This window comes from Alosa pseudoharengus, unplaced genomic scaffold, assembly GCF_046254945.1.
Source record: "Alosa pseudoharengus isolate Yale_2024_CS ecotype anadromous, Long Island Sound unplaced genomic scaffold, YU_APseudo_1.1 YU_APseudo_1.1_scf_6, whole genome shotgun sequence".
Lineage (NCBI taxonomy): Eukaryota > Metazoa > Chordata > Actinopteri > Clupeiformes > Clupeidae > Alosa > Alosa pseudoharengus.
The window spans coordinates 15,900,189-15,926,547 of NW_027468848.1; the positions used below are offsets into that span (position 1 = coordinate 15,900,189).

Here is a 26,359-nt window from a genome sequence, read left to right on the forward strand (position 1 = left end):
CCCAAAGTGTTTGAAATAAAATTATCTGAAATGCAATGGCTTTTGATTCAAGTTATGCCTAGTATCTGTGTGATTTAACATTCATGAACAATCGTTGACACATGAAGCAGTTTTAATTATTAGCTGCCTAGGCTACAGAATAATTATCCTTTGGCTTGCATTAGATATAGCCTAATATAGCCCACTGGCAAAGCTGTCACTGAAGAGCCTACCAAATGTGCATGACCCTTTATCAGCAGTAGACATGTCTTTCATCAAAAATTATAACTATAAATGTCAAGGTGAAAAAAAATCATCAAGGTGATAAACAATGTAGCATTAATACTTCGTATGGGAAGCGAACCTGCGAACACGCAAGAAAGTAATTCCTTTTCTATGCCGTCTCGCTGCACGTTACACCACCAAAGAACGTAAGTAACGCAGAGTAGCACGATTCCTAGAACCACACGCATGTGAAGTTAAAACATTTTTAATCATATAATTTTAATACATTCTTTGGAGCTAGTGAATGTGTAAATCCATGCTTGGTGCACTGTCGGAAAAAACATTTCTATAGGCCTACTTCTAATTTTGAAGTTGTAGGCTACAGGTGACGAGAGCACAGGTTGACGGAACCATCTTTTTGGACTTGTTCCGACTGATTTTATTTTTTTTTGCAACACAGCTTAATTTAGCTTGAAAGTTAACCTGCTACGGAGCAGGTTAGTTCTGTGGCATAAATTCCCATGGTTACCAAGCTGGTATTTACGTTAACCTCATTAATGGAACGGAATTCTCACTAAAATTAGCGAGACTTATCGAAATAAGCCAGGTTTGGTCTTTAGCAAGGTTGATGGAATACCCCCCAGGTTTGGTTGACAGCATAAGATACCATGGTGATATAGCGACACTAAAACAGATCCACTTTCGTGTCACAGTATACCCTGGCTTTGAGCGCAACATACCTCGCTAACCCACTAATCGAGATTCGTAGTATACCCCACAGGTTACTTAGGTGTCTCTAGGCGTAACCAGAGAATGTCTAATGGGGAATCCGTAGGCGGGCTCTGGCGTAACCTTTTTCGCGTAGGCCAGGGCTATTCAACTACCAAGTCGGCCAGAGAACAAAACGTGCCATGGCTGCCAGCGCTTCTTATTAATGGAGAAAGAGTGCAAAGACCCAGTTAGTCAATCACTTACAAGTGACTGAAGATGATTACCAGGAGCAGGTAACGTAACGTGGTGGTGCATTCGTTAATTCTTTCAGTTATTGGTTTATAAATAAAACCATTATTATGTTTAAGGCAGAGGTAGATTGACCGCTGTAACCTACCAGCATGTATTAAATCCACCTTGCGTCTGTGTTAAAGGAAACATATGTAAGATTGTGGCCAAAACTGGTAGGCTACTGCAATCACTTTCAAATTACTGTAGAGCAGTGTATCCCCTCCCTCTCCCCCCCTGACTCAAGGTTGCCAACCCGGGTGCTGAAACACTAGGCAATTCCACGGAAAATTGACTTTTTGTCACATCCATAACGCCAGTGAAATGCCTTGGCATTTGTATGATGTGAATGATAACATGCATTTTTTCTCATTTACATTCTTACATAGCAAATGCTCAAATTTCATGTAATCATTCACATCATACCATCACATTTTATTGGCGTTATGGATGTTAAAAAAAATGCAATTTTCCATGGAATTGCCCACTACTGACTTCGTGATTAGTAGATAGGTGGAGGGTGGCGCATCAGGCCAAAACACAACATGACATGACAAAACATAACATCAACATCAGTTGAGGGCTGCAACTTCACTTTTTAAATCACAATATCCTGGCCGGACTACAGTTGTCAGTGATATAAGTATTTGAAATAAACATGATTTCTTAATGTCTAGTGACATATCAGGGTCATTTTATGATTAATTGAAATACATTTCTTACATACGGTTCCTTTAAGGCTCGGATGATCTCATCAGCTTCATTTTAATTTCAAGTCACAAATTGGGGGAATCAATTCCAGCAAAGATAAAAAGTTAGTGTGAGAAAACGGTGTGGCATTTTTTTTTAATCATACACATATAGACAAGTGCTATTTCAAGAAATCCTTTTATATGGCTCTAGAGGCATTTCTTAGTAAAAGTTGGGAACAGGGACTTTTTTTTTAATCATAATTAACGTGCTGAATCCAACTACTGTTCCCAAACAGAATTTTGAGCTTTTGACCATCTAGCATAAACAAAATGGCGATTTGGGGCACTTCAACTTCGGAAATCATTATATCATGTAAATAAATTAAAGGTTCAGGATTTTGGACATAGGACCTCATTTCCAAGTTAGCAAGTGTGATATTTATCAGTGGAGACCGTTTTCAACACGTTTTTGATGTAAATGTCTGTGTTGATAGTTTTATTTCTATCATTCTATCCTTGCATTTCAATGATCGCATTACATTTTGAGGGACTAGTTTCTTAGCAGCGGTGGAATTATACTTGCTCCGGTTAGTAGTGCTGCACCGAAAAGTAAACATAGAAGCGCACTCCAATGGGGATACCTAGTAGTAGCCTTGGTAATATCAGTCCGCCGCTGCGTTGCTTAAATGCCTACTACCAACTTCAGGGAAGAAAGTATAACTATTGCAACGCGATGCGAGGGTAGTTGTATTTCTTACACTATTCTATCAACACAGACATTTACATCGATTGTCTGGAATTTGTCTCGGGTGTACTTTGGAGTGGATAAGACTGTTTTTAGTGACAGGCTAACACATACCGATGCCTTGCGCTAGCCTAGCACCTGCGAACTCTGCAATTAGAAGGACTGGATGAAACGCGTTGAAAATGGTCTCCACTGATAAATATCACACTTGCTAACTTGGAAATGAGGTCCTATGTCCAAAATCCTGAACCACCCCTTTAATATTGTTCACTTGTGTGCATCACAGAAATCTCCCGTGGGCAGTAAATAAAATTGAAAAAAAATGCAAAAAGAACTATTATTATGCTAATTAGCCTTACTGTCACTAGCCTCGTGAACCATACTCTTGGCTTTGTTTACGCTCCTCTTTGGCAAAGTGTCTGACCTGGCTTCATTGGCAAACATCTTCTTCCTGGTGGGTGGACACTTGTTTGAAGTTTAAAATCATTGGAGTTCCTTTGAACCAATCACGAACAACCATTAACTAACAAGCTAGCATCATATCCTTGATTCCTAATGGGGAAGATGGCCAGCAGTCACACGTTTCATTTGATTAGATTATTTTAGATTAGATTCAACTTCATTGTCATTGTGCAGAGTACAAGTACAGAGACAACAAAATGCAGTTTGCATCTAACCAGAAGTGCAAAAAAGCAGGAAGATGCAATGTGATGTCGATGGAGGGGTGTGAGGAACCAGTGATGCGTTGGGGAGTTTTCACCACCCTCTGCAGTGTTTCTGGTCAGAGGCAGAGCATTTGGCATACCATACTGTGACAGTTGGTGAGGATGCTCTCAGTGGTGCAGCGGTAAAAGTTCACCAGGATCTGATGAGACAGTGGACCTTCTTTAGTCTCCTCAGGAAGAAGAGACGCTGGTGAGCCCTCTTGATCAGGGTAGAAGTGTTGAGGGTCAAAGAGAAGTCCACAGAGATGTAGACACCCAGAAACTTAAAGCTGGTGACATGCTCCTCAGTCCCGTTGATGAGGATGGGTGTGTGTGTGCTAGGTTTTGACTTCCTGAAGTCCACAATGAGCTCTTCAGGGATGTAGTGGAGGCTAAACGCACATAAACGGCGTTTACGCACCTCCTGAATTGCAGAAATAGCGTTTACGCACCTCTAAATTGTGTTTATCCACAATAAATTGCTTTTATCCACCTTTAAATAGCATAGCGTTCTTAAACAATTCTAAATTAACCTTACTAGTGCAGTGCCCGTTCAAACATGCTATTCCTGTAGCCCAATTACATGCCTGCAGGTAGGCCTGCTTTGAAAATAGGATAGGGAAAAACATAATTCCAGGTAGGCCTAAGCATTCAATAATGAATAGACCTACAGATAATATAATAATATAATAAATGTGAAGTGAGCAGAATTTAAGCATGGCTGCATGTGACATTTTTTACAAATCAAAATTACATAATCCTAACAGCTGTTTTGAGTCAAGGCTATATGCTTAGCCTATTGAATAACTTGATGATAGAGAAAACAAACCTTTTTGTGGAATGATGCATCATATGAAATTTGCAACGGTGTGACTCAAAAACAGTCTCTGGTGGCCTATAAGTGACATCACACTCTGTCTGCCACTCGTTGCTTGTCGCTGGTTATGCTTTGCATGTGTGGCATTCTGAGACGTTCTTTAATTCGGGACCATCATCGCTCATTTCAATTTAGGACCTTGCAGTTGGAACTGTCGTTTGCTTACTCAAAGTCTAAAGACAGTCCAAAGTAGCCTGGGCTGTTCATATAGCATCACACTCTGTCTGCCACTTGTTGCTTGTCGCTGGTTTTGCTTTGCATGTGTGGCATTCTGAGACGTTCTTTAATTTCGGAACCATCATCGATCGTTTCAATTTAGGGCCTTGCAGTTGGAACTGTCGTTTGCTTATTCAAAGTCTAAAGACAGTCCAAAGTAGCCTGGGCTATTCATATAGCATCACTACGGTGTTCATTTTAGGACATCCTCAGACTCAGCTGTCAGACTCAGAAAAACATCTGTCATCTTCAGACAGAACTGCCTCAGCGTCAGAAAAACCTCTGTCATCTTCAGACAAAACTGCATCAGCGTCAGAAAAACCTCTGTCATCTTCAGACAAAACTCCCTCAGCGTCAGAAAAACCAGACTCAGGTGTCAGACTCAGAAAAACATCTGTCATCTTCAGACAAAACTGCCTCAGCTTCAGAAAAACCTCTGTCATCTTCAGACAAAACTGCCTCAGCGTAAGAAAAACCTCTGTCATCCTCAGATAAAACTGCTTCAAACCAAACGGCCTCAGATAAACATCTCTAAGGAGTCAGGTCTCAGAAAAAACGCTGTCAGAAAAAGTGGAGTCAGGTCTCAGAAAAAAACACTATCAGAAAAAGTGGAGTCAGGTCTCAGAAAAAATGCTGTCAGAAAAAGTGGAGTCAAGTCTCAGAAAATTAGGTCTCAGAAAAAACGCTGTCAGACGAAAAAGTCTTAAATGAAAAGTTATTGCGGGGAAAGAAGAAGACGACGGATACAGAACGGTGAGTTTAATATTATTCTTAATACGTTTATTCTATCACTGGCATGTTATATTTGGTGCTTGGTTAGATGTAGAAATTATAAGTAAAGGTAGAAAGTGATCCAATGGTATACACATTGTAGGAAATCGATGTATGTAACTTAGCTAACCTCACTTCGCTAGTAACATTAGCAGCTGCTGTAAGGCACATACCGGAGTAAGCTACGTACTACATATTTGTTTTTCGTAGGACTACGGTACATTCAATGAGCTAGGAAAAAGTGGGTTAAACATTTTTCCACCACGAAAGTCCAGAACGACACCTGGACCATTATTTCTTACTTTTGCTAACCATTTCTCAGTTGTAGCCTACACTACCTACCAGTAAGAAACCTGCATCATTATCATCACATCATTATTCCCAAACCCCCATAAAGACAAATGTGCTATGCCATGATGTAATACCATATAATACCATTATAAAATGTTAGCAGTTGTCATTGTCATTGCACAACAATAATAGACAGACATAAAGATAGACAGGTACTTGAAATGTAATCCCCAGGGGACAATAACTGCAGTGAATTAATTTGATATTATATTATCTTTACTTATTTAGAGAAATGTGCCTTGTTGTTACTACCTGCTATTTAATGTAATGGTATTATCATAATGGTATTATATGGTATTACATCATGGCATAGCACATTTGTCTTTATGGGTTTTTGAGAATAATGATGATAATGATGCAGGTTTCTTACTGGTAGGTAGTGTACAACTGGGAAACGGTTAGCTCATTGAACGTACCGTAGTCCTACGAAAAACCAATTATTTTGCTGTATGTAGTACGTAGCATACTCCGGTATGTGCCTTACAGCAGCTGCTAATGTTACTAGCGAAGTGAGGTTAGCTAAGTTACATACATCGATTTCACAATGTGTCTACCATTGGATCACTTTCTACCTTTACTTATAATTTCTACATCTAACCAAGCACCAAATATAACATGCCAGTGATAGAATAAATGTATTAAGCATAATATTAAACTCACCGTTCTGTATCCATCGTCTTCTTCTTTCCCCACAATAACTTTTCATTTAAGACTTTTTCGTCTGACTCTGTTTTTTCTGACAGCGTTTTTTCTGAGACCTGACTCCACTTTTTCTGACAGCATTTTTTCTGAGACCTGACTCCACTTTTTCTGACAGCGTTTTTTCTGAGACCTGATTTTCTAAGACCTGACTCCACTTTTTCTCACAGTGTTTTTTCTGAGACCTGACTCCACTTTTTCTGACAGCGTTTTTTCTGAGACCTGACTCCTTAGAGATGTTTTTCTGAGGCCGTTTGGTTTGAAGCAGTTTTATCTGAGGATGACAGAGGTTTTTCTTACGCTGATGCAGTTTTGTCTGAAGATGACAGAGGTTTTTCTGACGCTGATGCAGTTTTGTCTAAAGATGACAGAGGTTTTTCTGACGCTGAGGCAGTTTTGTCTGAAGATGACCGATGTTTTTCTGAGTCTGACACCTGAGTCAATTTAAGAAGCCCTTGCAGTTGGAAATGTCGTTTGCTTATTCAAAGTTTAAAGACAGTCCAAAGTAGCCTGCGCTATTTGAAGTGTCCGTTTATTGCACATCCTTTTTTACGTCATTTTGAAGAGCCACTGCATACCTGTGTGTCTTGCCGACATGTTAAGTTTTTACCCGTGTAACCTACACTGATCCAGTTCTGCCAAAACCCTGCTTCTATCCTCACTGGTAGCTTACAGTACAGTGCTGTGTGGGAGGGGGAGTGGCTAGCAGCGAAAGCCAATGTGCTTCTTTTACCGATGTATTTAACAATATATTTTGCATTTCTTATTCAAACAACGTCAAATTCGGCACTGCACTTACTCATGCCCTAGCAAGACACCTGCCAAGTTTGAAATCAGTCTGACAAATGGTCAGCGAGATATGCGTGCCACAGACACACAGACATCCGGACACACAGACACACAGACACTTCTTGCTTTATAGATAGATGTCCTTTTACAATGGTGTATAGTTTCATATTGTTAGTTTCATATTGTTGAATCTGGCCTGCGCAACACAGTTTATCCATATTGCGCTACATTATGGTATCAGTGACCAATCTTCTTGCGGCAGAAGCATCAAAGATTAGTCACACGAGTAAACGAGTTTGGATAATCAATGTTTCTTTAACCCATTTACTCCTAAAATGCCTGCTAAAAACGCCTACAGAATCCTATGGCATTCTAGACTAAATAACCTTATTTCCTGAGGGTTTTCTGAAAACATACAAAAAATTGTCAACGTCTACCAAAATGTAATATCTAAGCCTATGTAGCACCTAGAAACATGAAATAAAAAGCATGCTGCGCTACGCAGCATCCAGCGGGAGGGTCAATGTTGCGCTACGCAGCATCCAGCGGGAGGGTCAATGTTGCGTCATGCAGCATCCAGCGCGAATGGGTTAAATGGATATACACCGATTTCTGAAGCGTCAAGACAACATCCCTCCTACTGATTATGCCAGAAAACAGCCTCGACTACAAGACCAGAGTGAGCCCCAGAAACAATACAATTGAGGTTAATTTGGTGCGCGATACATTTATGCCACTGAGACACGGCGTTGACTATTAGCCACTGAAAGATAGATAGATAGATGGATAGATAGATAGATAGATAGATAGATAGATAGATACTTTATTGATCCCCAAGGGGAAATTCAAGGTCTCAGTAGCATACAGACATCACACACAACATGCACTTACAGCAGAAAAAGTAATATAGGCCTAACTAAACTCCACTATACAATAGAGACAGTAGAAGATAAACATGATACTAAAATACTAAACACTAAATACAAACTACATCAAATATCAACATAGTGTGCTTAAGGACGATCAAGCATTACAGGGCAGGGACTGAGCCTGTAATTCAGAGTGCAGCTGAGGATGATCGCTTCCTTGTTCCTGTCAAGGGTGCCATGGTCGTTGACCCCTCAACAGACACAAGCAAGATGCAATATACAGTTGAAAGGGTGAGGATAGTAATATGGACATATAAGAGAATAATGTATAATGTAGACAAGATCATATAACAAAACTATGTCAGTGCAAGAATAGGTTGAGGTAAAAGGGTTACAGCCATTGGTCAAGTCCAGGAGGGAGGGAGGGGTTGTGCAAATGTTCTAATATAGCAGGTAAACAGACTATACAGAGATGTCTATCTCTCCTCTACATACTTGCTGCACACTGCCCCCCCTCCTACATACACAGCACATTGTCTTCAGGATCTTCTCCAACACACATCCTCTACATACTTACAGCACACTGCCCTCACCTACCCACACACACACTACACACACACACACAGTCACTGCTCCACTCCCCTCCCGCCCACACACACATCTTCACTGTCATCACTCACATACATCATACATACAGTACTCTGCTTGCAATAGTAAGTCCCTTCACCATACTTGCAGTACACTGCCCCCCCCCCCCCTCTCCCCTACATACACAGCACATTATTTCATCAGGAAGCTTCTCCAACACACATCCCCAACATACTTACAGCACACTGCCCCCCCCCCCCCCCCAATACACAGCACATTGTCTCATGACATATTGCAAACTGCCCTCTCCCCACATACACAGCACACTATCCCATCTCCCTTGTCATCCCCCCAACACACACCAAGACCCCTGGCAGTTGGGTTAGCCCCTTGAGCCATGGAACAGAAATGTTGCCATCTTTGCCGCCACTTTGAGGGGAAAGTCCGTAGGAGTCTTATTGCTGAGTGTGTTGTAACACGCTCTGGAAATTCACAATTTCGTCGCCGTTTAAAAAAAAAAAAAAACATAGTCCAGTATTTCTTTCGAAATTGAAATGAAGTTGTATGGACTGGACTATGTTTTTTTTTTTTTTAAACGGCGACGAAATTCTGAATTTCCAGAGCGTGTTACACAGCAATAAGACTCCTACGGACTTTCCCCTCAAGGTGGCGGCAAAGATGGCAACATTCCCGGAAAGGTACTGGCTTGATGAAATTCATTCTGGACTCTCTATTCGACCACATAAAGACCTCGGGATACTTCGGTTTGGCTTTAGGGACCCTCTACTCACTACCACGTAAGTGTTATGTTGTTTGGAACTGTAGAAGAGGTATAGAAATAGCGTTTTGTAGCGGCGCAATTGAAATGCCCCGCTCACTTCCAGGCTACGAGTTGTGACTGAAAACGGTACAATCAAACTTTCTCAAAACACATCCGAATGACATAATTTTGATGTCAACTCAACGTATGTACCCCCAATCATCCGGAAATCGATCTAAAGTGCATTTTACTCCGGATAATTCCTTTAATCTACTAAACCCCTCTTCTACTGCACTACCCCCCCCCCATAAATGCACAAATAGGCTGACACCAGACATAATTTCACTGCATTTCTTACATCCAGTAACTATATGCATGTGACAATAAACTTCCTTGTATCCTTGTATCCTTGTCTGATATTGAAGTGATGCATTCCAGTTCGGCTCCCACGACAGAGCCAGCTTTCCTTACCAGCCTATCTAGTCGCCCAGCATCCTCCCTAAGCATCCTCTTCTACCACAGCATAGAAGAGGATGCTGGCAACAACAGACTGGTAAAACATCCTGAGGAGCTTTTATTGCAGACATTGAAGGACCGCAGCCTCCTCAGGAAGTACAGCCTGCTCTGCCCTTTCTTGTAGAGTGCTTCAGTATTGGCTGACCAGTCCAGTTTATTGTCCAGTTGTAAGCCCAGATAATTGTAGGTGTTAACCACCTCCACATTGACCCCTTCAATGGAGACTGGTAGCAGAGCGGGCTTTGACCTGCGGAAATCCACCACCATCTCCTTGGTCTTTGAAGTGTTGAGTTGAAGGTGGGTGAGTTTGCACCATTGCACAAAGTCCTCCACCAGGCTCCTGTACTCCTCCTCTTGTTCGTCCTTGATACACCCCACAATTGCAGTATCATCAGAGAACTTCTGGATGTGGCATGACTCGGTTGAAGTGTTAAACTAGTGATAAGCTCCCTTTGTTAGTCAGCTAGTAAATGTTAGGCTATAATAATATTAACCAAACACAGGAAACCGTGTTTGCGATGTAACCTGAAAGTTTCATTTATCATAATTAGCTCACCGATAAAATACAATCTTGGGTACAAAGTCATCACAACTAATTGTGGATGATGCTACTATAGCATTCAGACCGGACTCCTACACAGTCAATGCTGCTAAGAACCAGAAGCATGTGTTTGTGCTTTTCTTGATCTTTTCTTTCTTCTATCTCTGCTTCTATTTTCCTCTGACTGAGTTTTTTGGCCAGAGCCACTTTGGCAATCCTTCACACATCCATCAAACCCACAAAGAATCACACTTCGGTTGAGGTGAAGTGTGTGTGTGTGTGTGAGTGTGAAAGAGAGGTGGTGTGTGTGTGTGTGTGTGCATGTGTGTTTGTTGCATTTCTTGATAACTAACAGGTACAGTACAAACAGTACCAAGAAACGAAGGGGGCTGTTTGTGGTTGAGGAGTGTGATGTGTGTCTACTTAAAGGAACATGCCACCGTTTTATAAAATTAGGTTATTCACCGTCTCTCCCTAGAGTTAGAGGTCAGCAAGAAGCATCAAAGATTAGTCACACCGCATGTCATGTAAATGAGTTTGGATAATGAATGGATTTTTTAAATGGATATACACCGATTTCTGAAGCATCATTATGACATACTGACTACATCCTGAAATGTTTGTTCTCTTTATTGTGATTTAATAAACTTTACAGACTTTAACCATATTTATAGGAGGGACAGGGCGCCGGGGTGCCGTAGAGATTCCATCCTCTGTGCTCCTGTTCTGACGTTAGGCTAATTGGTAGGGGTCCAGTGAGGGTGGTAATTGGTCTTGAGGTGCACCAGGACCAGCCTCTTGAAGCATAGTTATTATATAGTTATTAGGGCTGTAAATCGATTAAAAAAAATAATCTAATTAATTACATACTCTGTGATTAATTAATCTAAATTAATCGCATATATAATTTTTGCTGTGAAAGTATTTAAATTCAAATGATTCATTGAATAATCAGCATTAGTGACATTAAAGTTCAAAAACTATTTTATTAATATTTTCACTGTTCAAATAATGGCCATAATAATCTATGATATGACCTATATGCTATGCTAATATATGAAATAAATTTAAAAGTGCTTCGGGAAGAAGTTTTTTTCACATACAAGGCATTTCAGGCCACAGATATAACCTAGGGGACACAATGAAAATAAATTAACACTCCCCTCAATGTCAACACTTATTTCTTTGCATTGATGTGCGACTATAGAGTTGATGAACTCTGGTGATATGCAAATTCCTTGCTGCAGAGGACTTTATTTTCAACACTTTATTTTTATCAACACCATCAGGCCGTTTTTTTAAAAGTAAATGTTCCAATCAATGATCCAGGCAGCACATTTTCTTCTCTCTCCTTCATTTTACGGTCTTATTTTTAATGACTAGAACGGCTCGGGGTCAAAGGTCATACGGAATCGATTAATCTGCACTAATTTTTTTAATCAGTTATTTTTTCTCAAATTAATTAATCAAAATTAATCAGTTATTTTGACAGCCCTAATAGTTATTCATCTAGTTATTAATTCACAGGACATTCAATCATTTTACTAACACAATGGTTATTCATTCAATCTTTATTTATTCTCAGAGGTTCATTGAGGGTAGTCCTCATTTTCAGTGAAGCCGAGATTACACAATAATAATGGAATAACAAGAGATATAGTATAATAATTGTGGAAAATAAAACAAAAAATAATAAGATAACCTACATACCATTATAAAGGAGGAAGGGAAATAAAAATACAGAAAATATTAATAATAAAATAATAACAATAATAAAATAACATTGACATAAAACAGGTACAATTTGACATAGGAAGGTTTGTGATTACAGATTTTAATTGATTATAGGAAAGTAGAGAGTTCATTTTTATGTTACATTGGAGATTATTCCAGGAAGTAGGGGCACCATAACAAAAGGCCGACTTTCCCAACTCAGTGTGGATACGAGGAACCTTAAGCATCAAACAGTCATTTTATCTGGTCTGATAGGGACCAGAATTCCAAACAAGCATGTTTGAAATATAACCTGGTAATTTTCCAACCATACCTTTGTAAATAAAGAGATACCAATGGTTATGTCTCCTTTCAGTCAAAGATGACCAACCCACTTTACCATAGAGGACACAATGATGAGTACTATAGCCATCACCGTAATGAACCTCAGGGCAGAGTGGTAGACTGAGTCCAGGGCTTTAAGTGAGCAAGCAGTAGCATTTCTATATATCACATCACCATAGTCTAAAACTGACATAAAAACTGCTTCAACAACTTGTTTCCTACATTCCATAGGGAGGTTGGCTTTGTTTCTGTAGAAGAAACCAATTTTTTGTCTCAGTTTTTTTTACTAGGATGGCTATATGGTACTGTAATTAAATGTGTTTGTCATCCAGCCATATACCAAGATATTTGTACTTAGAAACTCTATCAGTGCTGGAACCATTTACAGTGGTTATTTGCAAACCATTAACCTCAATGTTCCTTGCTCTAGTAAATAGCATATAGTTAGTTTTCTTTTCATTTAGTAAGATTAATGAGAGCTTCTTGAAGAACATTAAATGAAAGCTGAAGATTATCAATGGCAAGTTGAACAGAGTCAGCAATACAATAAAAAATAGTGTCATCAGCATAAATGTGGACTTGACAACCATTTAAGGAAGAGACAATATCATTAATATAGATGGTGAAGAGAACTGGGCCCAAAATGGACCCTTGGTTATGAGTTCAGATACTCTCATTCATGTTGACCTTATGTATGAACAACATATCAACTAAAGCATTAGGTGCGATGGGTACATCATCATGTCTGTTGCCCCTCAACTAAAGTGGCGAATAATGACTTGTGTTTAGAGAACTGCAAAGTTGTGTTCAAATCAGAATTTGAGCAGTGATGACACAGAAACCAACTTTTACTAAAAAATGCCTATAGGATGCACATATCACAAAAATAGCACTTGTCTAATACATGGCAGCCAGATTTGAAGGCAGCTTGCAGGCCACAGAAAAATTGGAACAGACAGGATCTGTCACGCGGGCGTCTAGATGAATAGGCTTGGAATAGGCCTAGAAAATTAACCAAATGACCTTGTAGCCTAATAAAAATAAATATTTGTAACAGAATACTTTTAACAAAAGAAAAATGGCAAGTGCATGTTAATGAGTATGTTGTGTGTTTAACAGTCTTCAACAGGGATTCAAGTTCAACCAGGCCATGTGAAAACCTTTATCATAAATCAAAATCTTTACCTATTTTCGACAGTTTTTTCTTTTCTGTTAATTTCTGGAGACTCACGGCTTCTACACACAGCTGCATGCGTTGCAGTGCTGGAGACGCATCCCATTCACTTTACATGGGCTCACGTCATCCGTTGCCGAACTGAATTGTGGGTCCGTTGCGTCACGTTTCTCCCGTCGCTCGCGTTGAGAAGTTCAGCTGTTGCTGCACCGACAGACGACACCGGCCAATCAAGCCAATCGACGGACAGCACCAACCAATCAAATTACGGTTATACTTCAAGTCATTTGCATAGCTACCGTCGGGAACACCCACTGGCATGCGTTGACGGAATGCAACTGTGTGTAGAAGCCGTCACTCATGAGTTGCGTGGTCTATTAGTTTATACGTGTTTCAGATTTGACCAAGCTTGAACGTGGAGTTGATACAGGTGCATGTTAATGTATGGAAACTTATTAGCTTACCCAGCTAATTTTGGGGTGTTTTGCACAATTTGGGCTAATGGTTTAACAGACTAGATGTCATAATGGGATATTGACTTTTTATTTTATTTTAAAAAAGCCATGTATGGACATGACAACACAGGACTAGGCTAGGCTATATAATCAGCACTGGACAACATAGGCCATGATCAAACTATTACTTTTGTTGTTTTGTCATTTCATTGTTAGGTTACTTTACCTGTATGCCCTCAATTTCAACATCCTTCCTCATGTTATCTTTTCTATTTTTCTATTTTTGTCATTGCCATTGTTGAGGCTAAACTTATCTCATTCAATTTCATTCAGAGTTTATTTGTCCAAGTATTTTATTTTATTCATGGGCAGTTGGAAGGAAGGAAATATCATTTGTTCTAACTATTTTTGTAAATATCACTATGTTCTTGACACTTCTGTCACAGACACCTGAGACCCATCTTTTGTGATGTGCATCTAACACATACTGTATACAGGCTAAATCAGTTAGATTCAGTAATGTCTTTATTCCGGGATGTTGTGAGTGAACACATTTTGTTAACTGAACATCGCCTCAGCTAGAATTTCCTTTTAATGAAAGTTGTGGTAACTTACTATGACATTCAAAAAAAGTTGTATTGTTCATATAAAATATTTTGGCAAGCTAGCACAAGACTATATAAGTATATATATATATAAAATATTTTGGCAAGCTAGCACAAGACTAGCTTGGTTTTGTGTCCATAGCCAAGGGTTGACCCAAACATTGTACAGTAGGGATGGGGCAAAATATAGATACGGCATATTCTATAATTTATTTTTGCAGTATGTTATCGACGCTGGTTTCAAATATCAATATTTTTAGTAAAATATTGAATTCTACAACTCTAATATTCTCAACCGAATCATCCATCCATCCATCAATTTGACATACGAGAGTCACTATTTCATGTATCCTCGTTGTAAGTGAAATGCAGTGAATAAATACTTAATTCCAGCTTTTTGCCTTTTTCTTCCTTTTTTTCTTCAGATTTCATGATGTATCATAGATTAATCTTTTGCAATATATTGAGTATTGCATAATCACTGTATCATGATATTATCTTTATCATGGCCAAAGTATCGTGACCGTATCGATTCAATTCTTCCGCCGTGTTTCCCCTTGGTTAGTAATATGGACATGCATTGATATCCATTTGGCCTGACTCACACAAACGTGCTGTCCAATTAAAATTGTCCTGGCGTTCAACCAATGGAAAACTTAAATGCTCTCTGATTGGATTTGACCCTCGTCGTTGAAGATTAACTTTGTATAATGGAACTTTGTAATGTTCTTACTGACGATCGTCATGTTTGATGTTTGAAAACTTTTTTTTTTCTTCTCAAAAGTGGAGGGGATAGGTTGGGGTCCCTATCACACTGGGGATAATCTATCTCGCTCCACCCCCAACACACACACACACACACACACACACACACACACTACTACCCTGTATTGGTAGTATTTGAGTTGGAGTGGGCAGACGTGTGGAGTGCTGCAGAATGTGTTGTTTTGTTTGTGTGTGTGACAGCGGACAGATAACATACATGAGACTTCTGACAAAGAGGCCAACACAGAGGAACTGGGCTCGCTAATCGACCTTCTTACCTGCTCACGGTCACCATGGAAGCATGAGGGATCATGGAGTGACCAAGTATCAGCTCTTAGGGAGCTGTCTGTGCGGACATCTGAGTGTCTGAGTGACGGCTTTGTGTATACCTATCTCACGTCCATACGTGTGGTAGGTCAAAGGGTGAGTGAAAACTGACTAAATTTATGATTTCATATGCTGTTCAGTTGGCTCAAATTGTGGTATGGGTGGTGGGGAAATGCCAGAAGTTTCCCCAATCTTGAAGACAGATACACGTTTCACATTGAGGGCCACATAAAAGACATTGGAAAAAAAAACATTGAATTAGATCAACACTTAAATCTTCACTCCCATCGGCCTTTTCCGTGCCCTTTCATTTTCCTCTTGGCCTCTCACACATCACCGCTGCAGAGAGTCACACCTACAACACACAGTTTCCGCACAGGATAAACCTATGTGTGCTAGATCCTATCTAAGCTCTTAACTGCCAAACTACTCACAGAAGTAAGTGATAACATTACGGATTTTCCATCTCAGTTAGTTCCCTTTGTAAAATGGAGCATTAAGATCATTGATCAGTTTATCAATCTTTTAATTATTTGCTGAAATATATGACGGTGTACAGTATATTGACAAGTTTTTCTTTAACTGATGCATGATTTTCATTGGTTAAAATACACTCCCACTTGGTAGTGCACACAGCACAGAGCTTTCTCATAGATATGTTTAATACAGTCAAAATGTGCTATGTAGTGTTATGTGCTACATATAGTCAAAATGTGCTATGTAGTGTTATGTGCTACATATAGTCAAAATGTGCTATGTAGTGTTATGTGCTACATATAGTCAATATGTGCTATGTAGTGTTATGTGCTACATATAGTCAAAATGTGCTATCTAGTGTTATGTGCTACATATAGTCAAAATGTGCTATGTAGGGTGGTTATGTAGTGTTATGTGCTACATATAGTCAAAATGTGCTATGTAGGGTGTGTTATGTAGTGTTATGTGCTACCTAGTCAAAATGTGCTTTATCCACATTATGTAACCCTTACTTTCAAAGCTCTGAGTTGAACGTGAGCGCATTTTCTATGAAGTAGTATTGCTAGAAAGAGGCTGTTAACCAGCAAAATGACTAGTAGGAGGGAGCTTGGTGGAAACCACCCACTCTCAGTCGTCATCATAGTTTTTTGCCCTCCCCCTCTTATCTGATGGTCTGATGTGATCAATCATTCCGCTCATAACATCACTGTAGTGAATTTCACCATGTCATGACCGCATCAGGGAAAGACTCCACATCATTGCTGTAGTCCCTCTGGCTGAGAAGACTATGGCAGTAGTCTACTAGCCCTTGTCAACTCAAAGTACTGTGAAAACAATGGAGCAACAACTCTGATTGATGAAGCTAGTCTCAAAACACATCACATTATAATAGACTTCATGAAATATTTATTGGTATAACAAGTTGGTTTCAGGATAGGTGTGAAGTTCAAATGTCTGTGTCATGTCCATGTCACATGAAAAATATTCACAGTCAGTTTCAGTTTATGACTGGAATATGATCAAGGTCATTTTGTGTGTGTGTGTGTGTGTTTGGCAGGTTTCACTCATAGATGAAGGGCTGCTGCATTTCAGCAAACTGGAACAGCTGGTGCTTAGTGTCAACTGCATATCTAACATCCCACTGAAACATTTTCCCATGACACTTCAGGTGAAGCAAGCACACACACTCAATCAGACGTACACACATACACCACATGCAAGTTTATGTGTATGCCACTGTTCTGAAGTTTACATTATGCAAACATGGGATAAAGTAAAGATATTTTGTCCCTGTGAACCCATCCCTACCCTTATTTGTGCTCTATTTGAATCTTTCTGCTGAAGGTGCTAGAGCTGTATGCTAATGAGATCTCCAGCCTTAGGGGAGTACGTGAACACCATCTGCCTTGCCTACAGCACCTTGGTCTGGGTAGAAATCCTTTGGGCTCCACTGAAGACCTACAGTACATTTCCAGCTCTTTCTGGTCAGTGTTATCCACTAGATGACAGCAGAAATTTTACTCTCAGGCCTTTCAGTTATTATTTTAATGCTTTCCACAAAATGAATACCAGTACATATTACAACCATTTGGATGCAAAATGTAGTTACCACCATAAAATAGATTAACATTACAATTAGCCTAGAAATCTAGATGCACTCTAGCGGCAGCAAATGTAATTTGCAGCCAGGGTATCTTGATGTGGGTCTGGCTCGTCAGGCTAGATTACAATGGCAGTGGGAAAATGTTCAGTTCATATATGGCAACAACACAATTTGAAATTACAGTTAAAGTTAAAGACAGAGGTTACAGATTAAACAGTCCTGTTTAAAAGACCATATGATAAGAAGTTCCTAGGTCATCACTGTAGCAGTAACATGTTCTGTATGTCACTGCTAGATCATTTGAGAGGAAATTCTAAAAAGAAAATTAAACAAATGTTTTTTTGCCAGTGGTTCTGCACCTCTGGTTCTGCTCTGGCATTGATGCCAACTATGACCCTGTGTCCCCTCTAGGCCTCAGTTGGTATCGCTTGACCTGAGCTGGTGTGGGTTTGACAGGCTTGGTGCCATGGTGGAGGCCGTGTCAACCTTGCCGTGCCTGCGGACACTTGTTCTGGAGGGAAACCCACTGGCGCTAAGCCCGGCTTACCCAGGTCTCGTGATTGACCGGCTGCCTCGCCTCTTGTACCTGGATGGCACTCGTATTGGCCCTCAAGACCATCATCGCTTCAGAGGGCTGGCAACACTCAGAGGTTGTCTGTGTGTTGGTCTGTCTGTCCACGTAGCTTTTGGCCTGTCTTGTTTGTTCATCTGTTTAGGTGTCCACATGCTCAGTCATTGTTTTTGGTCTCACAAAATGCTGTGCGTGTGTTTGTTTGTGTGTGTGAGTGTGTGTGTGTGTGTGTGTGTCTGAGTGTGTGTGTGTGTGTGTGTGTGTCCTTGACATGTCCTCACTTCCTGTCCTCAGATCTGGTGTTAGATGAGGCTGTTGTGAAAGTGTCTTTTGGAATGATTCGAGGTGTTCCTCAGCCTCCTGGCCCTCAGACCAGCGGCTCTGCTGACTTCCCTTTGGTCAGCTACAGCTACCTTGTCACCTATCAGTTCCTCACAGACCAGGTCTCTCAACTCACCACACAGAAACAACCATTAAGCATACATATCATCATCAACTTTATTGCCAGACTCAGGGGACCATTCAGAAGCCACAAACAATGCAGACATGACACATAACATACATTTAAGAAAATAACTGCACTTATACAAAATAAGACACTTATACCAGTGTTTCCGCAGGGGTGACTGGTATTGTATGGCACTAAATCTAGAATTTGAGAGCAGCATAGCAATGATGTTCTCAGAGTTATTCAAGAAACAAATACATTTATACAATTTATACATAATCTGTTTATGACGTGCGTTTGTGTGTGTGTGTGTGTGTGTGTGTGTGTGTGTGTGTGTGTGAGAGAAAGAGAGAGAGAAAGAGAGAGACTTGAAAAGCCACTTCCTGCCGTAATGTTTTGTAGCTGCTACATTCTGTTTGATAATACTGATGATATTTTGCCCATGCACCTTGAGCCACCTGCTGTCAGGGTATATTCCAAAAAAAGAATTAACTTGTTGCCATATGGAGAAGAATAGTTGTGTCGTTGTAATGTATTAATTTTGTGAAGAGTAATATTAATTACATTTCTGACTGTTTTTATTATGTATTTAGAAACAAGGCTCAGTTTTGGACTTTTCCTCAAAGGACCAAGAAGCTGTCAACAGCTCTCAGGGAGAAGAGATGCATCAAGGGATGGATATCACTGAGACAGCTGTCAGCTCAGATGCTCTTTTGATGTCCGGCACTAAAGATGAATCCGATGATTGTGAGAACCCCGACCCCCCACCCCCAACACACAGGCATGCACACACACACACACATAAACAAATACGCACACCTTCCACACAGACCCAAACTCTCACTCAAGACTGCATTGCAATAACTGTGGAGTTACTCTAGTTTTAGAACAACATTTAGCCACACGGAGGCGCCAAATACCTGATTAAAGTCATTTTGTCATTTTGCTGCACCAGTAGCTTGCAACACCGTGGTTCTTGTCCAGGGTTTGATCCTTCTTGGTCTACACCTCATTAATTCAACATGAGGCTTTGTTGCTCAGTATAAACAAATCAGTAAACCTTGGTGACCTCTCTGATTATAGTCATTGTTCTCCTCTCTCTCTCTCCCTCACCTAATCCATTTGTCCCCTTCTCGTAGCGTTGCCAGTGATGAAGTACAGCAGCATTGTCCACTCGTGGGCAGAGGCCATGGATCTGAAGCACTCAGACACACACCGGATCAGAGATCTGTCCACCCTGAAGAACTTCCTCCTGCAAGGCCTGTGGTTGAGCGTAGAGGAGGAGAAGGTAAGGCCAGCTGCTCCAGGAAGCAGTAGGTACAGAAACCTCATTCTGTGCTTGATGCACAAATCACAGAGCAAGAAATGATACACAATACACAATGATACTGGTTAAAAGAAAAAAAGGCAAAATCAGAGGTGACAGTGTGACAAGAGGTGACAAAATCAAGATTCAAGAAGCTTTATTAGCATTCCTACATTTTCATGTATAAGCGAAATTTAGTACTCAGGTCCCAGTTGATTAAACAAAGCAACCCCCCCCAAGTCCGAGTCAAGTCAAGTCAAGTCAAGACAGAGATGTCAAGACAGAGATGTCCCAACCAAGTTCAAGTCGAGTCTTACCAAGTCCTTTTAAGCTGTTACACACCCCAAAGCTGTTTTGTCATTTAAAATGTTATGCAAGTAGGCTATTGGTCTTCAAAACTGGACGTAAATGCCCCCCCTTACAATAGATACTTTTTTTACCATTATGAGTGCACCATCCGTATACTTGCAGCGCACTTTGTTGTCATAATAATCAGTGTGAATGCACTTATGTGAATGAATACACAATGCAAGAGACCAACCAAAAGGATTTACATCTTATTATCGTGTATACAAAATAATACATTAAAAGGAAAAATAATTGTAATTGTAACTTTTGATTTTTAAATACTTATATATTTTTAAAAGCAAGTACTTCTGTACAATTAACATTTTGACTTTGCAACTTTCACTTGTAGAACCTATTGGAGTTTTTACCAAAAATATTTGGCAGTATTTTTAAACTACAAAAATACACACCTTTTAAAGTATTTTGATACAAAATACAAAGCCATTTTCTTCAACAAAATAAAATACAAATGACAAAATACTGTTTTGTTTTTTAAATGTTTTAAATGATGATGATTCAATGATAGTTTCAATTAGCTCCGTGGAGCAAATTAAATTGTTTAGGCTTATCCTAAGGCTTATCCTAGGATCCACTAGTCAGACGACAAGCGAGAGCATGTTCAGTGATGATAGTCCCTTTTCCTTTCTCACACTAGATAAGAGACCTGCATTCCCAGAGGCGGACATCCCGGTTTCAGAAAGTCCTGCCATATATTCTTTCCAGAGGTGTGGACTTGAGTCACATGACTTGGACTCGAGTCAGACTCGAGTCACGATTTTCATGACTTCAGACTCGACTTGACAAAATTAGAAATGACTTGTAACTTGACTTGGACTTCCATGCTATTGACTCGAGACTCGACTCTGACTTTGCCCCTTTGAATTGTATTGACTTGACTTGCGGCATGGGTAAAATTATTTGTGTTTTATAAAAACAACTATTTTCTGCCCATACCAACTTCATCATTAACGTTACACCTGCATTGCAACGTTATTTTGCATGGAATGCAGGTCTCTTATCTTTGTGAGAAGGGATGAACATCACTGAACATGCTACCATTTGTCATCTGACTTGTATCATGTGATATTGTGATGGATCCTCTGATCCCTTTGATGTGGTTCTATGGGTTCGATATAGCCTAAACAATTTAATTTGCTTCACGGAGCTAACCGAAACTATCAATAAATCATCATCAATGACTGATGGCATTTCAAGCTTACACCCATATCAGCGTTGTGTTTTGCAACATAAATATCAAGAAATGTGAAGGTAAATAAATGTTTATTTACCTGGTATTGAGTAGCTTAGGCTATGGCCTTGATGACATGAAGATGTTTGTTAATGCCTTGTTATTGTATACTCCTGCGGGCATATTTATCCATAATCCATTCAGTATATAAACGATCAAACTACGGCATAACATGTAGGCTATCTGTTGGCTACTTAGACAGGAGTAACATATAGTTTGGAAATAATAGTTTGGAGTGCAGTGCATATGCAGTGCATAAGGATTCAGAAATAATTACGGATCCTGATATGCGCGATATGAGCGCTTGCGGGGGGGGGGGGGCTGCTTTCATTTGCAGTTTTCTATCGCTCATTTGCACGTCAGTGGGGGCCGCATATTCTGTACTGGACCATGTTGCTGCTGAGAAGATCTCACGCACAGAGGTTAGAAGGAGGATGGCTTTGCATTTTGTATCAAAATACTTTAAAGGTGTGTATTTTTGTAGTTTAAAAATACTGCCAAATATTCTTGGTAAAACCAATAGCAGAGGTGAACAAAGTAGCCTACTGTACACAATTCCTTTACTTAAGTGAAAGTACAGATACACCTTGTCAAATATTACTCCAATACAAGTGAAATTTGCAAAGTCAAAATGTTAATTGAGTTGAAGTAGAGAACTACTGTTTTTAAAAATATTCAAAAATCAAAAGCACAACCATTTTTCCTTTTTAATGTAATATTTTTTATACACAATAATAAGATTGTTGGATGGTCACTAGGTCGTCACTAGCACTGTGTATTCATTCACATGAGTGCATTCACACTGATAATTTTGACAACAAAGTGCGCTGCAAGTAGGCTACACGGATGGTGCACTCATAATGGTAAACAAGTTGAGCGTGAAGCGCTGATCAATCTTCGCCCTCAATGATCGCATGACCATGATGATAGAACACTCTGTTTAATCACTCATGGTCTAAAACATTTGCCTGTTGGCAACATGGACTGTTAACACTCAATATGTTCTGAAGAAGTCCAGACAACGACTCTACTTCCTTCGTCAGCTAAGGAAATTCAAAGTTTCTACATCCATCATGAAGGCCTTCTACATTTCAGCGGTTGAGAGTGTTCTAACTGGTAGCATCATCACCAGGTATGGGAACTCCACAGTTAGAGATTGTAGTACTCTACAGAGAGTAGTGCGCTCAGCTGAACGTACTATAAGAACTCAACTCCCTGCTCTACAAGATATCTATTCCAGAAGAGTACTCCTAAGAGCCCAAAAGATTCTGAAGGACTCTTCTCATCCTAACAATGGATTATTCCTACCGCTGAAATCAAGAAGACGCCTATGTAGTCACAAAGCCAGAACTGAGAGACTCAGGAGAAGTTTTTATCCCCAGGCCATCCGAACTCTAAACTCACACTATACTGACTTTGCACACATTCACTCCTCAGCACTCTCAAACATTTCCCAACTCTGAACTCACACTATACTGACTTTGCACTCATTCACTCCTCAGCACTAATGATCCCCCCCCCCCACACACACACACACCTACAAGACTTTTAGCACTTTTACATCCCTCTCCCTATGCTACAGACCTTTTATTAGGGCCCGAGCACCGACAGTGCGCGAGGCCGGGACGGGGCACCCCCTTAGGTGATTGATCCAGTGGTTGGCACATACTTTCAGCTAGACACACCAAATTTGGTAGGTGTGTGTATCTCCCTAAGATGAACAACTTTCGTATGTACAATGCATTAGCCACACCCAACAGGAAGTGAGGTATTTGGGATTTTGTGCGGACTAAAATGTGATGAATTGTGATTCCAAAAGAGGTGCTTCCCATCGGTGAAAACGCATGAAATTTGGCACACACGTCAAGAGGTACCGTGAATACACAGGGGAAAAGCCTTGGCACCGGGCGTTGCCCAGGAACTCCATAGCGCCCCCTTATGTCACTGTGACTTGTGGTTGGCATATAGTTTTAGATACACATACCAAATTTTGTGGGTGTATGTAACTCCCAAAAACAATCAACTTTTGTATTAACATGCCATTAGCCACGCCCACCGGAAGTGAGGTAATTGAGATTTTGTGCGTTGTGGACATGATCAATTTTAACGTACTCCTCCTAGACGGTTGATCCGATTCATGTCAAAGTTGGTATACAAGACGCCGAGATGTTCCTGATTATGAATTGTGAAGCTTTTTTTTGATATGTTGTAATTTGACGACATGGCGAAATTATTAATTTTAATACCCTTCCACATAAACAATAAATGTGTCATAATTCACCATGCATGGCTTGAAATGTTTTATATTTCACAGGTCATTGAAGACCATGTTAATGATAATATTCACATGCCCATAATGCCCATAAAATGAATAGTCTGAAATGTCTCAGGTTAAAGGAATTATCTGGAGTAAAATGCACTTTAGATCAATTTACGGATGATTGGGAGTACATACGTTGAGTTGACATCAAAATCATGTAATTCGGATGTGTTTTGAGAAAGTTCGATTTTACCGTTTTTAGTCAAAACTCGTTAGCGTGTTAGTGAGCAGGGCATATTATTTCGCCGCTACAAAACGCTATTTTTATACCTCTTCTACAGTTCCAAACAACATTACACTTACGTGGTAGTGAGTAGAGGGTCCCTAAAGCCAAACCGAAGTATCCCGAGGTCTTTATGTGGTCGGATAGAGTCCAGAATGAATTTCATCAAGCCAGTACCTTTCCGGAAATGTTGCTGCTGCAGCTGCCATCTTTTGGGGAAAGTCCATAGGAGTCGATTGCCGAGTGCTCTGGAAATTCACAATTTCGTCGCCGTTTAAAAAAAAAAAAAAAAAAAACATAGTCCAGTATTTCTTTCGAAATTGAAACAAAGTTGTATGCAACAGCAAACCCTAGCTTACTAACAGGTTGGAATTTTGAAATGTCACGTGACGTGATGTCTCGCGTGAGGTAGCCTCCTGTTGACGGAAGAGGCTCTGATTGAGCAGCAGAGAAGAGCAGGAAACAAAAAACGTAGCAGGATGGCAGAGGATCTCTACGAAGAGGAATATTTTGGATTTGATTTTGAATTCGATGGCCTGCCATCCCAATTCGAACCTGAATATACAGACGAGGAATTAAAAGAATTGGAAGAGGAGGAAAGAAGGAGAGCAACAGAAATGCAGCAGGCGGAGATCGCTGGAACCCAGCCGCGAGTTGCTGGCAACTGGTGGTGTGGCTGTGGGCGATGTGCGCCCATGGCCACGAAGAGGAGTGCCTCTGTTGTCATGAGTGGGACCTTTTGCACCGCGGCGAAGATAGTCCAAGAGAGGATGGACAATGTTTCACGGAGGTGGAAAACTTCTCCGGGTTTCTCAACCCGATGGTGTTAGAGGCATTTTTTCATGTCCCTAAAGTCAACTGGAAAAGACAACCCAAACCTGACGGACCAAATGGGCAGCTGTCTACCGAGTAAGTAGCTAACTTACGATGTTGATTGGTTTTCTTGTTTGAATTGTTTTTGGCTGTGTGAGAACTTGACCCAAAACGTACCGACTCTTTTCTTCCTCCACTCAGTCAGTACAGACTAGTGGCCTACCGCGTTGTACTTGAATGGGCATTGAAGGGCGAGCGGCTTGGACACGGCCAAAGACGTCCATTACCCAGCTGTGTGGTGGCGACCATTAGAACAAAGTACCCCTCCCCCACTGGGGTTTACCAAGGCTTTCAGGAGTCTGAGGAAATGTTTTAAAGTATGTCTTTGACGTGAATTTCATACAGTTTTGTAAATTATTAGGAAAATGTTTAATAAACAGTATTTTTTTGCAACATCCATCATCCTATCTGAGTTACTTGTCTTTATACCATCACATACAACAATTCCACAGTCTGAGTACCAGTGTGTAATGGAAAACATTTATTTATATAAATATATATTTAAAAAAAACACTACTGCAAATAATTATTATGAACATTCTACTAGAAGAGATAAAACAATGAAAGAAAATAGAAGGAATTTTGAACTATTTACAAGGCATTTTGAACATGTTCATTGAAATGTGCTGTAATGACTCAAAGGGTCTCAAATGACTCAAAGATTTGCATTATGTCTTCTCAAATCTAGACTTGGTCTTTGCAACCAATTCTGTTGTGTCTGGACGTGGGACAGGGGCTATGTTTTGAAGTAATCTTCTTTGACGGGGTTTTGGTCTGGGCCAAGCTTCAATGCTCTCTCTTCCCCTGATCTTGAGAACTCTCTCTATGAGGTCCTGACGGAATGCCTGGGATGTCTTCTCATAGATGGGTTTGGCAACCCATTGATGGCTCTGTTTGGAGTAGGCGAAGTGGTACTTGGGTTGTCCTAATACACACAAACACACATACACACACACATACATTTTAGTTGATCATCAGTTTGTAAGAATCAACTGTGCAGAGATGGTGTACAAATTCTGTATATTCAGAAACAGACTTCACTCTACCTTCTGCTGTTTTTGCCTTTTCTCTGCCCACATTGGCATTGTGGTCCATGATGGCCAGTTGGGTTCTGGCCCTCATTCCATCATATTTGAAATGTAGCCTCTTCTGTGCGTATTTGAGGATCACAGAGTGGTAGACCTCCAGAGATCCTGTATAAGGATTACATTAGAATATCTTTTTAAAAAAGTTACA

General features: G+C 40.2%; 1 protein-coding gene across 2 annotated transcripts in view; it reads left to right on the top strand.

Annotated features, from left to right (window-relative positions):
- Positions 1–26,359, top strand: part of LOC143105594 (uncharacterized) — a 64,886-nt gene that overhangs the window by 13,923 nt on the left and 24,604 nt on the right. Inside the window, exons 2-7 of one of the 2 annotated variants that reach the window (XR_012983503.1) lie at positions 15,580–15,801; positions 17,240–17,350; positions 17,527–17,666; positions 18,197–18,435; positions 19,398–19,551; positions 19,944–20,028. Coding sequence is in view for 1 of the 2 variants with exons in the window: in XM_076269616.1 (XP_076125731.1) it covers positions 18,376–18,435; positions 19,398–19,551; positions 19,944–20,092 (363 nt within the window). In the remaining variant the exon portion in view is untranslated. Of the gene's footprint in view, positions 1–15,579; positions 15,802–17,239; positions 17,351–17,526; positions 17,667–18,196; positions 18,436–19,397; positions 19,552–19,943; positions 20,093–26,359 lie in introns of those variants that run through there. The other variant, XM_076269616.1, reaches the window with a different exon arrangement.